At 44.0% G+C, this 14,080-nt stretch overlaps 1 protein-coding gene across 1 annotated transcript in view; it reads left to right on the top strand.

Moving 5' to 3' along the window:
• The window catches only part of LOC121270731 (pyroglutamylated RF-amide peptide receptor-like), a 64,145-nt gene extending 50,564 nt beyond the window's left edge, over positions 1–13,581 (top strand). The window contains exons 6-7 of the mRNA XM_041176111.1: positions 1,050–1,350; positions 13,506–13,581. Coding sequence (XP_041032045.1) covers positions 1,050–1,350; positions 13,506–13,581 — 377 coding nt within the window. The remainder of the gene's footprint in view (positions 1–1,049; positions 1,351–13,505) is intronic.
• The last annotated feature ends 499 nt before the right edge of the window (positions 13,582–14,080 follow it).

The raw sequence follows: 14,080 nt of genomic DNA, 5'->3' as shown, positions 1-14,080 counted from the left end.
TCTTTCAATGGCATGTCTAAACTCTCCTGAGAGCTCAGCTTCTCCACTGCCTCTACTATCCTTACCCTCTACTATTTGTACATATTGGGGCTCTTACTATTGCTACTCTTTATCCATCACCAGCTTCTATCAGGTGACCAAGGATTTGCAGTAGAAGAAAGGGCGATGGGAAAATGGGCTGGGATCCTCGGGCCTAACCCATTTGGGAGGTTGGGAGCAGGTAGCCATCATAGGTAACTGCGGGGTTGGGGACTGAAATGTAGTTTGGTGAATACATATCTGTACCAGCCTGGCCTCCCTGTATTTGCCCCTTTCCCTTTGCAAAGCTGCAGATTAGTGGAGGAAACTCCTCATTGCCAATCTTTTGGATGATGCTGTACAATTTCCTGTGAGAGAAAGTGAGCAAATGGCCTGTGCATATTTTTCTGGCTGTAAGTTACCCCAACATTGATCACTTTAAACTCCAATCAAAATAAAGTGTATTGACTAAAAGTGATCCAAGCGCAGGTTGGAAACAAATAAAGTCCAAGTGAAGGACTTAAGCAAAGAGATGGAACACAAACTCAATATTAGCAAGCCAGGAGTAACAACGTGAAACAAAATGTTTTACACACAAAGACTAATAGACTTGTGGAATAGGTGATGGGGAAAGAAAATTAGGCGGGAGGTACTGGTGTGTGTCCAGAGTCCCATTGCTCCAACCATTGGATTGTATATGCTAATTCATAAAATTTAGCACACAATAAAGTTGTTAAGGTAGGATTGATCTCTCAAAAAGGAATGGGTTTGTCCTGTTCCTTTCATTTCTTCATGGGGTATGGGATATGGGGGATGCTCCTGAAGTCAGATTTATTGTGCATCTCTAGTTGCCCTTAATACAGTGATATATCACTGCCATGAGCTACTAAGGTATTATTACTGAACTCTATAGCATTGCATACAACCAGTTATCTTGCTACATAACTCCTCAGTCAACAACACAGGATTGGAGTCACTTTCAGGCTAAATGTCTTAACCTCTTGAATGTTGACAGAATTCTGTTTCCACAGATGAATTGGAAGAAGAATATGATGATGTCACCATCAATATGATCATTGCCATTGTGCAAGCGATAGGATTCTTCAACTCCTTCAACAATCCTGTCATCTACACATTTATGAATGAAACCTTCAAGAACGATTGCTTCTCTTTCCTGCCATGTTGTGCCCACAGGTCACAGCAAAATGCTACTTCTCGTGTGCAAAAGCCCAACATAACCACAAGGCAAACGGCCTGGGTGGAAGACCCCCATCCAAAGAAACAAGTAAAGGTGGAGAAAAGTAACCAGATTGAGCATGTTGAGCTGAACTGGTGTGTGAATTATAAAAGGGCAACCAGTGACCCAGGGCAGTTATCCTTCCTTCCATGTCATACTCATCAGGAACTACCATGTACCTCAGGTCATGGTTGAAAATGTTTCCTTTTTGTTGAGTTTTGTACTGCTTTACATGTATCAGTGATGTTTGTATAGCTACTGTTGTCTGAAGTAATTTATTGAAGTAATATTGGGTGCCTATAACAAATTTCAACAGGATTGTTTTAAAAGTACCGTAGGGTCCACTTCAACTGAAAGAAGGGCTTACATTTATGCAGCGTCTTTCATTACCCAAAGCATTTTACAGCCAATTAAATATTGGTAGAAATGTTGTAATGTTAGAAACGTGGCAATCAATTTACAGACAGCAGCCTCCAACAAACAGCAAAACAACAATGACCAGAACATTGGGTAAGGGATAAATATTGTCCAGGACACCAGGTAGATGACTCCTGCTTCCCTTCGAAATAGTATCATGGGGCCTTTTAGGTTCAATTGAGAGGGCAGATGGTAAGTCCAAAAGAGAACAGGTCAGGCAATACTGTTCTCCCTCTGGCAGTGCAGTTCTCCCTCCATACTGCATCAGGGTATCAGGCTGGATTATGTGTTGAAGCCTCTTTATTGGCACTTGAACTCATAACCTTCTATCTCAGAAGTGAGAGTGCTACCATTAAGCCATAGCCAAGACCTGTGATCAGTGTTATTAATAATGAGGTCCAATTTGGGAGATTCACTTTTGGCAATTGTTTTCATGGTTCCAAATTAGAACCACATGAGGAAATAGACCCTGAGACCTGGTATAATGATACTGCTTCTGCTTCAGTTGTGTCAGAATCACAGACTAATATCTGTATCCCTAGGCCCATGAAATCACCCCTCTCCTTTGACCTCTAACTGAGTAACAACTATGCACAGTCTGTTAGTTGATGCAAATTAAGTTCCTTCCAATGTGTTCAAACAAGTCAATTTTGATCAGTGGAGGGAGGGAATATTTAATCTGTAGATCTTGGTACTTCACTTCTCAAACAAATCTGGGGAGACAATACCGATCCTGAATCTCGAACTTGCTGAGAGTGGCGTTAAGTGCGGTGAGAGCTGATACCCCATCATTGCGTATCATCAGCGAGGAATACATTAGTGATAATTTTTGCTCTGATATTGCTCTGTTTGAGCTTCATGAGCCAGTAGTGGAACCAAAATTTAGGACTGTTTGAAAACCAGCTTAGCAATGAGTTCCCTATCACTACAATTTTCAGACAGGCCTCAATCCTGATGGCCAGAGCTATTGCGAGGTGCGTTCTTGGACCCTAGGCATGGGACTTGGTTCTAAAACTGTAGACCTACACTGGTATCTATTTAACACTTGCTTATTAGTACTGCATCTAAACAGGTTACAGAGTAGGCACATAGCTTGTAGGCATGATTCCAGCCTCTCTATCGAAAGACTAACACATGACTGAATGGTGTCAGTGTTAAGTCATCATCTATGTCATACATTAGCATATCCCATCTGTTAACCCTTTATACTACACCTTCCACACCCCCCCCACCCCCACCCCCCACAAGTACACTATCCTACCCATTAACAAAAACATGAAACTATGGCCAAGATTTTCTGGCCCCACCACAATAGATTTCCCTGTGGCGGATGTGGTGAGCCATTCAAATCTCCATTGGCTTCAGCAGGACTGGAAGATTCCACCGGCGAGAGGGGCTGGAAAATCCCACCTTGTGTCTTTAACTATTTACATTCTCTTTCTGTAACTCCCTTTTAACAACTACAGATTTTAATTACTAACTCCTACTCTTCCCCTCCCCAAGTCACAGTCCTGGGTGTTCAACCTCCCTCAGCATTCTTGGCCCTTAGGGAAGATAGCTTGGAGACTTGAGAGCACCTGATGGGGCATCAGCATCTGCAGAATAGGATAACACTGTATCAGCATTGGTGGGAAGCTCAATGTAGGTTTCAGGATGACTGAACTGCAAGGACAATGAAGGCTTTTCAACAAAAAACTGATCCAAGAGAGAAGACTGAAGAGCGTCAGCCTCTGGGTCCAGAAGAGAATAACTCAAGACACAGTGAGGAACTTGTTGCTCCATCGAAGGACTTTGGGGAGAAACTTCTGAAGAACAATGATCTTCATCTCCTGGAAAAGTACCACAGCTGTATCATCGACTGCTGCATCAACGACTGAGAAGACATTGAAGATCTGAGATTGCAAAGAACTTAGATGGTGACAGAAAAGACAACAGAATTCCAGTAAGCCTTTCAGGCAAAGATAAAGAGATTATTTTCCAATGAGATTTCAGGAGGACTGTCTATGTTCAGCAGGCAGTAGGAAGAGAGCCACACTTCGTTCTGTAGGAGGTTGCTCCACCATGGGCAAAGGGAAGAACTGTTGAGGATATGGAGCCAAGGCAGCCTTATCTTCAGTAACGAGGGGAATTTCCTGTAGACAATCAACTTGGGTCAAGATTTCTGTACAGGAATCTGCAGCTTCAAAAGTGCTAAAGATTCTGCTGCAGCCTCTGTGCTGACCCCCAGCTCTGAAGGGAAGACTTTCAGCTGGGACTGAAGTATGGGTGTCAATTGACTTTCACCCTGGACTGTACCAGCTCTTTAGCAGTGTGATTCTCTATGGGCTCTGGCCTGGACTCAGGCAAAGCATTCTCTGTGGAAGACTCTTTATGGATAACAGGAGATAAAGTAGGCAATACACTGGTAGGTTCAATGGAACTAAGATCTAACTGCTGCTCAGTCACCAATAGGACAGATGCTTATTCTAGAAAGACAGCAGAGATGTCATAAGGTGCACTTTGCAATGGGAAAGATGATTCGTTCTCCAGGACTTCAACATCCAAGAGATTATTCAGTACTGCAAGTGTTTCTTCCCCAAGACTGTCTTGGAAGACCCAATTCAGGTCCAGCAGGTCTTCTGGGGATGGTCACCACCTTCTGCAGTGCCTTCTGTATCCTCTGCCTCTGACCTGACTTTGAGATTAACTAAGAGTTTTACCGCTTCCATGTCTGTCATGGGTCTAGTGGATGGCGTCTCTGTGAAAGAAAGGTACTTACTGTTGATGTATAAACTTCCTCAGCTTCTGAAGGCTGAATTTCCACCACTTCTAAATAAAAGGATAAAAATTGTTGCATAAAAGACAATGCGTTGCCCAAATGGTAGACGTCAACTGCTTTGTCTATGATTCTTAGGAGTATGCCAGCATCGCCACTCAACAGGGATGTACGTTAATTATGAAGATCACAGAGAGAATCAATGGTCTATTGGCCCTTATGTTGAAGACAGGCAAAAATCTTGCCTTTAACTGGAAGGTCAATGCCAAGACCTTGTAACTTGATGTTTGATGGGATAAAGAATCATCATCTGAAGCCAGTCGAGGTCATCTGTAATTATGTTAACAGCTGCTGTAGTATCAATTTTAAAAGTAGCATCAATGCCTGAACTTGGACTGTAACTGACCAATAGTCTGGATTAAGACTAAATACTTCCCAAGAAACTCTGGAGATTTGTCTCGTTATTGACTTTCCATTCCATGGAAGAAATTTGCTTCATAAATACTTTCTTATCTTTGACTTTGATTAAAGTTGTTGGATTTGCAGAACCACATGACATGTCCAGTTTTGCCACAGTGGAAGCATTCCACACCCCCTGCTGGGTAGTCTTGGTGTCAAGGCTGGGCCTCCTTTCGTGCTCTTTTGGCTGGTTTGGCATGGGCGGTGCTGTCAAACTCGCAATGAGGAGGGCATTAAATTCCACTCGAGGGCTCAGTAGTAGGGCAGGGCAAAAGCACAGAAGTTGTCACTTTTTGTAAATCATTCCTGTGCTAGCGCTTTGAAAAGTTATCCAATTAGTTCTACGTCCCAGCTCCTATCCCAGTAGCCCTGCAATTTCATGCACTGATTCAATTCCCTTTTGAACAGTACTATTGAATCTGCTGTGCAACACTCTTAATCACCACGACACATCTGTAAAACAAATCTCATCTCACCTGCAGCTTTGGGGGAACAATAGAGGTTTGCAATATTTACCGATGTAAATGTTTCAGGGAAATAGATACGCTCTTGGATTCAGTTTGAATTTGTGTGGAATTCAAGGCTTCAAGGGACATGTAATCCAAACACATTATAGAGGCTAAGGAGAGTTAAGGGGCAAATAAATTTTTTTAAAGTATTTATTGTTATAATATTCATAGTATTAATTTACATCTTTAATTTTCATTTTGCCTTTTGGCAGAGGGAGTTTGTGGTCTCTTTGGAAGTTATCTTTTATGTCTGGTATTATCTATGGTTATATAGTAAAATATTTAATATTACGAGATGTATAGCTGTTTGGTGGTACAGAACATGAGGGTTGCTCAAAAAATACTCAGTTTGCCAGTCGTTGAGATGTACGGCCTACAGACCTGGCTGTTCACATTGCACCTTTCTCAACTAAACAAAAGCTTGGGGGATGGCCATTCCCTGGTTCATTCCCCATGGCAATGCCTTGACCAATCAGAGTTGACCTACCTGGTTTGGATTTGAACAAAACCTTGGCAGTTAACTGTCCCCTGGTGCATTCTCCATGGCAACATCTCTACCAATCAGAGTCCACTTGCCAACCAATCAGCATTCTCTTCTCATGCCATATAAATTGTTGTTCCCTTTGCTATTGGTATTCATGTGCACTGTTCTGATGAGTGCAAGAAGAAAAGCTTTGACAGCATGTCTCTTTTTTTCAGCAAGTCTACAAGATGTGTTTATTGCATGAGCAACACATTGCAGTGTCCTCGCTTTCTGATAATTAGCTTTGTGCCTTCTAAAGCTTCAATAAACAGTTTTTAAAAAAAATCAATCTCAGACAGTAATGAATTTTATTGCTTTTTATGTCTTGAATTGCTGAATGAAATATTTGGTAATCCTGTTTCATGTTATAATTAGAGGAAATCTTGAGGTGCAGTAGGTAACATTCCTGCCTCTAAGCCAGAAGCTCTGGGATTAAGTCACACACTAGGACTTCACGACTAAGGAAGGCGTTTGTAACAGGTTTGAGTATTAACTTGTAAACCCTTCTAACATACGCCAAGAGCAGATGATAAGAGTGAAAGAGATTCCTGGTCAGCCATGTGATGGAAAGTAAATTAGAGCCTCTACCACCACTATTCATAGGTCTGGGGGCCTGGTTTGCTGCATGGCCAGTGTGGACCAGGTTGGTGCCAACAGCATGGGGTTCAATCCCCATTCTGGCTGGGGTGGATTTGAGACCTGGCTCCATGATCTACCCATGATGGAGTTTGTAACATTGTGGGTTGGGCCTGCCTTTGGGCAGAGTTCAAGAAGAAGGTTATAATTAGAGATGATGTTAGCCCTTTGGTGTATCAATCTATAGGCTGAAATGCCTCGAAAGGTACAAAGTCAATTGTTCTTTTCAGGACAAAGCTAAAGGGTTCACTGAAATACACTATAGGATATTGGCATAGTGATATTGTCACTGGGCTGTTAATCCAGAGAATCAGGATAATGCTCTGGCAAATGGTGAAATCTGAATTCGATAAAAATCTGGAGTTAAAAGTCTGAAGATGACCACAAAACCATTGATTGTCCTCTGATTCACGAATGTTATTTAGGGAAGGAAATCTGCTGTCCTTATCTGGTCTGGCCTACTTGTGACTCCAGACCCACAGCAATATGGTTGACTCTTAAGTACCCTCTGAACAAGGGCAATAAATGCTGGCCTAGCCAGCGGCACCCACATCCCATGAGAGGAAAGTGCGAGAGGAGGACCCTGGGACAGGCAGTCAGCAGCACCTAGAGGAGAGAGCGAGAGGAGGACCCTGGGACAGTCAGCAGCACCTAGAGGAGAGAGCGAGAGGAGGACCCTGGGACAGGCAGTCAGCAGCACCTAGAGGAGAGTGTGAGAGGAGGACCCTGAGACAGGCAGTCAGCAGCACCTAGAGGAGAGTGTGAGAGGAGGACCCTGGGACAGGCAGTCAGCAGCACCTAGAGGAGAGTGCGAGAGGAGGGCCCGGGGACAGGCAGTTCAGCAGCACCTAGAGGAGAGTGCGAGAGGAGGACCCCGGGACAAGCAGTCGGTAGCACCTAGAGGAGAGTACAAGAGGAGGACCCTCGTATAGGCAGTCAGCAGCACCTAGAGGAGAGTGCGAGAGGAGGGCCCGGGTACAGGCAGTTCAGCAGCACCTAGTACCTAACATCACAGGAGAAATATAAATTCATTGGTTGGTGAGAAACTGCTGTTTCAGAGCTCGAGCCGCAGCTGCTTTATTTCCATATATCTATTCCAAGTAGCAGTTTCTGATGCCCTTTTCCTTCTGCTCATTTTAAGTGCCAATTGGGATCACATTAATGAAAGATATTCCCTCTTAAACGGGGCACAAACAATAAACCCAAGTTATAAATAAAACTAAAGGAACCAGTATTCCAAAATATAGTTCTCTTCCTCATCATCGATGGTTAAGATTGAACAGCTATCAAATGGACAAAAGTTTAATCTATAAAGGGACACAAACAATAAACTCCAAAAGTCAGCTTAAAGAACAAATTGGAAACTTATCAAGTTAGATAGGATCATAGGAACATGGGACTTAGAGCAGGAGTAGGCCATTTGGCACTTTGAGCCTGTTCCACCATTCAATAAGATCATGGCTGATCCGAATGTGGTCTCAACTCCACTTTCCTGTCTGCCCCCGTCTATGGAAAACCTATCTAACTCAGCCTTGAATAGATTTAAAGACCCAGCCTCCACTGTCTTCTGGGGAAGAGAATTCCACACCCTAATGACCCTCTGACAGGAACAAAAACCTCCTCATCTCTGTCTTAAAATAAAGACCTCTTATTCTTAAACTATGTCCCCGAAGTAAAAGATTAATATTTGCATGAGTGTCCATTGTGCATTTGAGGTGGAGGTTCCTGAATAGTGGCTTATTGAGGATACCCGCCACTGCTGGTTGGGGCAGAGCTCCGGCAGGGTATGATCTTATTTCAGATCCTAATCAGATCTCGGCAAATGACAGGCAGCTCCCACCAGGAGACATGGATGCCGCACAAACAGGAGCTGCAGTTTAGGCTGTGCTGCTGGTAAATGAAACGCATTGCCAGCTCACACCATCTAGGAGGCTCACAGGTATCTCCGCTGGGCCTGAAAGTGGAAAGCTGCCACCTGGGTGGGCTGGTAATCAGCACCTGATCACTCTCCTTAGGTGGGAAGCTCATATCCACAGCAGAGACCAAAGGCGACCTTTTTTCCCAGAAGTTGAATTCCTATGAGTCTTGGCGACAAACCTAGGGTACGGAATTCCACTGGCCAACTAGTAACGCAACATTGCGGACATCAGTTGAGTTATGACCAGCCTTCAACCCCTGTAGGACAACAATCAATGTAGTCCTGTCCAACGCCCTAGACGAGTAGGGGTTTGGACCTTCAGCTCTTGCTTGCTGGCTGGCCAGACTTCCTCGGCAGAGCTAGAAGAGGTGAGTGGTGCTCTAGGCAAAGAACCTGAAATTCTCCAACAGGGGTTAAACGCAGCACTGACCCACCAGAATATGTCTCGCAGTTGACCTTGGTGGAGGACACAGAGGAGTAGAGCTGCTGGTACTTGCACATCCTCTGCAAGTGAATGGGATCCAAGACCATGAAGAACATGTCATGCTTCCAGAAGACATTTGATAGAGTGCACACAACAGACTTGTCAGCAAAGTTATAGCTCATGGAAAAAGAGGTACAGAGCTACATGCATACGAAATTGGCTGAGTGACAGGAAACAGGGAGTAGTGGTTAATGGATGTTTTTTTGGGCTGGAGGAATGTTTGTAGTGGGGTTCCCCAGGGATCAATGTCGGGAACTTGCTATTACGGACATATATTAATGACCTTGACCTTGGTGTACAGGGAACGATTTCAAAATTTACAGATGTTATGAAATTTGGAACTGTGAGGAGGATAGCGTAGAGCTTCACAAGAACAGATAAGCTAGTGGAATGGGTGGCAGGTGGCCGATGAAGTTAAATGCAGGAAAATGTGGTGATTCATTTTAGGACGTGGAGAAATAACATGAAATGAAAGGTACAATTCCAAAGGGGGTGCAGGAGCAGAGGGACCTGGGTGTATCTGTGAAGTCATTGAAGATGGCAGGACAGGTTGGAAGAGCGGTTAATCAAACTTATAGTATCCTAGGCTTTATTAATAGGCGCATAGAGTACAAGAGCAAGGAGGTTATGTTGAACTTGTATAGGACATTAGTTCGGCCTCAGTTACAGTACTGCATCCATTTCTGGGTGCTGCACATTAGGAAAGATGTGAAGGCATTGGAGAAAGTGCAGAAAAGATTCATGAGAATGGTTCCAGGGATGAGGGACTTCAGTTATGAAGACTGGAGAAATTGGGACTGTTTTCCTTGGATAAAAGAAGGCTTAGAGGAGATTTGATCGAGCTGTTCAAAATCATGAGGGGCCTGGACAGAGTGCATAGGGTGAAAGTATTCCCACTCATGAAAGGATCGAGAAGGAGCGGGTACAGATTTAAAATGATTGGCAAAAGAAGCAAAAGCGACATAAGGAAAAGCATTTTCAGACAGCGAGTGGTTAGGGTCTGGAATGCATTGTCTGAGAGTGTGATGAAGGCAGGTTCAATCAAAGCACTCAGAATGGAACTAGACTGTTACCTGAAAAGAAAGAATGTGCAGGGTTATGTGGAGAAGGGGGAGAATGGCACTAAGGGAATTGCTCATTTGGAGTGCTAGTACAGACACGATGGACTGAATGGACTTCTCCTGTGTTGTAACAATTCTGTGATTTGGTGTAAACCAAGAAGATCACATACACATCCAGTCTGTGCAGAGCCAGTCCCATCAGCCTCTTCCACAGGTGGCACAGGGAAGGCTCTACTCTGATGACATATAACTAGCCAGACATGGGGCGCCCCACGGTGTTCCTCTCCTGTAGCAAAGGGGAGTTGTCAAAGACACGCTACCTTTCCCAGACACTCTGTGGCAGTGTTCAGGAGTCAGAACCAGGCAGAGCAATGCATCCTGAACCCGAATGTGTGCAGAATCCCAAATATATATGAATGATCTGCCCTGTCAGATGCCTTCTCCAGGCTGGAGGAAAGGAAGCTGAGTGATAGACAGGCTCTCCAGTAAGGAGATGAAGGGGGAGCCATAACCTGGATCTGGAGGAACCAAATCTGTGAACTTATATATGCAACTCAGGACCTAACAAGCTGCAGGTCCTTCAGTGCAGCCTTCTTTAGTTCTCGTGCCCTAGGACTCCTGCCTCTTCATTGACCCAGAAGAGACAAATATGAACCATAGCCTCAAGGAACAGAACCCTCCCGCTAGCGTTTCCTCCTCCAGTCAGCCCAGAATGGATGGAAAGTCCCAAACTGCATATCCTCCAGAGGCAAGTTGTTAAAATGGCAGCATGTGTCCTTCAGCCATGCATGGCAGAGTGAGCTCCGCCCATACCATGTGACAGTTCAAGCTCCAATCACACCACCTGAGCATCCAAGCTCCGCCCACACCATGTGATGGTCCAAACTCTGCCCACACTATTTGACCAACTGAGCTTTGCCCACACCATGTGATGGTCTAAGCAACGCCCACACCATGTGACAGTCCAAACTCCAAGGGCACCATGTAAGGGTCCAAACTCCGCCCACACCATGTGATGGTCTGAGCCCCACCCATGTCATGTGACAGCCTGAGCATGGTGGCAGCTGCCTGTCAGCCATCAAAGCACAGAAGGTGTGCACCTGGAAAATGTAAATTCGATAAATTCTTTCTCATCCTTCGATACTCACAAAGGTGAAGCTGCTGGAGACGGGACCGAGATTTTGCCAGGTGTCCCAGCCGAGTCTCCCAGTTTCCCTCTTGCTGCCAGGCAATGTGAGCAAACCGAACATCTCCAGGACGCAAGGGGGCAGTTGAATCTTCCCTCTGAGGGCAACACACTCACCTGCACTAATTGTGCTAAAGCAAGTGGACACATGCTCTAAGAAGCAGCATTGTTGAGCACCAGTCTGGGGAGTTTCCGTGTTCACAAGCTGAACATGTCTGATCCACAGAAAACACTGACTGACACCAACTCCATAACCACTAAGAACTCTGACCAAAATGCAGAGGTAACAAAACAACCAACCTACAGGAACTGGTAACGAGGTGCGTGTGAGATGTTACATTTGCTTGCAGAAACCACACCTAGCTCATTAGCATCTCACTTACCATTGTCTCAGGTCAGATCTTTTTTAAACTCTTATGAATACCCTTTGATGGAAGGCATGTTCACAATAACTCTTCTGCCTGCCTAATCCTTTCTGTGGAAGTGGTGGGGGGAATAGATCCATAAACATAATAATCAAATGACCTTTCAAGCTCCAGAACTCCTTCCAATTTCCTTTAACACTTCTGGTACTAATTCTGAATTTCTATCCACTCGGTACTATTTGAATGACAACTGGATGAAATCTCCCACCATTTACTGCCACAAGACCCTTTGTAATATCTATAAGGTCCCTCCATTACTTTCACTGCTGCAGTGAATGCATTCCTAGCTTTTAAAGCCTTTCCACCATGTTGCTGTTATTTCTTGCTAATGAATGAATGATCTTGGTGACCCAGAGCTTTGTGTTGATTTGAATCATCCACATTCCTAAAAGCCTTAGGATTTTCTTTTAAAGGTTCCCCACAAGTAACAGCTCTACACTTTTCAAAAGAATGCTTCCGATTGTCTAGATATTATTTTGGAACTTCTGACCACTTCCTTAAAATCGTAATTCACCTATTTTATGAACCAGGGATAAATCTCCCAACAAGATTCCCTAACATTGCCATTGCTCTTCCAGAGTCCCCACTACCTCTGTTAGTGTCAGTCGTTGCTCAGTGGTAGCAATCGTGTCTGTGAGTAAGAATGTTGTGGCTGAGAGCAGACAATCTGGGCAAACACTCCAGTGCAGTACTGAGGGTACCGAGGCCGCTTTGTCAGAGGTCTTTCAGATGAGACATTAAACTGGTGTCCTCTCTTGGGTGGGATGTGAAAGATCCTATGGTATTATTCAAAGAAAGGCAGGGGAGTTTTCTCCAGTATCCTGGCCAATTTTCATCTCTCAATCAACATTGCCAAGAAAAAAATCCCAGACTACATCTGTCATCATCATGTCGGGATATCGTTGTGGGATCTTGCTGTGCAAAAAAGTAGCTGCTGCATTTCCCCACATTGTAACAGTGACTAGGTTTCATTGGCTGTAAGGCGCTTTGGATATCCTGAAGTTGTTAAAGGCACTACATAAATACAAATCTTTATTTGCCTCCTTTTGGGATTTCCTCATCGCTAACATGAAGTCCCTCGCCAAGTTCCTTTGCAAGCTGCTTTGATCAACAGTTTTAAAATGAGGGGCCTCCCACTTAAGACGGAGGTGTGGGTGAATTTCTTCTCTGAGTGGTTCGGTAGCCTTTGGAACCCTCTCTCACGGAGAGCAGTGGAGGCTCGGCCATTGAATATATTCAAGGCTGAGTTAGACAGATTTTTGGTCACCAGGGTAATGGGAGGCAAGAAGGAAATTGGAGTTAAGGCCATCAGGTCAGCCATAATCTTAGTGAATGGTGGAACAGGCTCGAGGGGCCAAATGGCTCACCCCTGCCCCTATTTCTTACAATGTTATGATTATGGTAACCTTGGTCTTTTCTCTAACCCCTGCCCCTGTCTTCTAAGTTCCAACCTTCTTCACTTGGACTAACTTTGTTTTGGAATAGTCTGAAAAAGGATCTGAAACCAGTGTTGAATTATCTAGTCTGTGGACCAAGCTTTTGCAGGATGTCTTTTTAGAAAATACGATAGCCAGGGTCTGATATTCTTAACTAAGCTTTTACTCATATCTAAAATTAATAATGCCTTGTAAAAAGCAGGAAAAAAATGCAAGGCATAAGCAAGAAACTCCAAATTATAAATAGGAAATATTCTTATTCCTATGCAAACATTCCTCCATGAATGTTGGATAAGAGTCATGTGTCACCAATCAGGATCCAGCAAATACAATTATCTCCTTTTTAAACAGAACATACACCCATAAGCAGTAAGAATGCGTTATAGGTGTGTAATAGTGAGCAATGTAAAGTCTGACAATCAGAGTGATATGTCCTTTCAGTGGTGGTGATGATGATGGTGATGATGATGATGATGATGATATCTTTAAAGTCAGTGGAAGTAGAGAGGGAAAGTAATTAATTGACTGACTGAGGAGGATTTTCTGGGTCTGTATTCTTACCTATGTATAGTGAGCTTATATTTCTGGTCTGTGGTACTAGTTGCTCTTATTTCCATGGAGGTGTTTTATGGATGGCAGTAATCTTTTCTCCTGCTGTAGTTCACAGTTTTCTCTCTTCCTTACTGCAACGGGTGGAAAATTTTGAGGAAAACCAGAGTTCACCAATATTTAGCTGAATGTTTATCACTTAACAGTCCTCGAGCCCTGCCTGTGCTGACCCATGCCCCCCCCCCCCCACTTTCAGGATTGCCCCTGTGTACTTCCCCACATCTACCTGGGAAATGACTGGCATTGCGACCCATGGAGTGAACATCTTGTTTGGACTCTTGCTGTTTTTGGCAGGTAAGGTAACTTTTTTTTTCTCTTCTCTGTTCCCTTTTTAAATGTAAAATGAGTGCCTATTCAAATTTTTAAACCAACTGTGCATTTGAAAAAAAATCTTGCTGATGCAGATA

This window comes from Carcharodon carcharias, chromosome 28 (genome assembly GCF_017639515.1).
Source record: "Carcharodon carcharias isolate sCarCar2 chromosome 28, sCarCar2.pri, whole genome shotgun sequence".
Taxonomy (NCBI): domain Eukaryota; kingdom Metazoa; phylum Chordata; class Chondrichthyes; order Lamniformes; family Lamnidae; genus Carcharodon; species Carcharodon carcharias.
The sequence above is the reverse complement of the archived record's forward strand: the minus strand, read 5'-3'. Positions and strand labels throughout refer to the sequence as shown.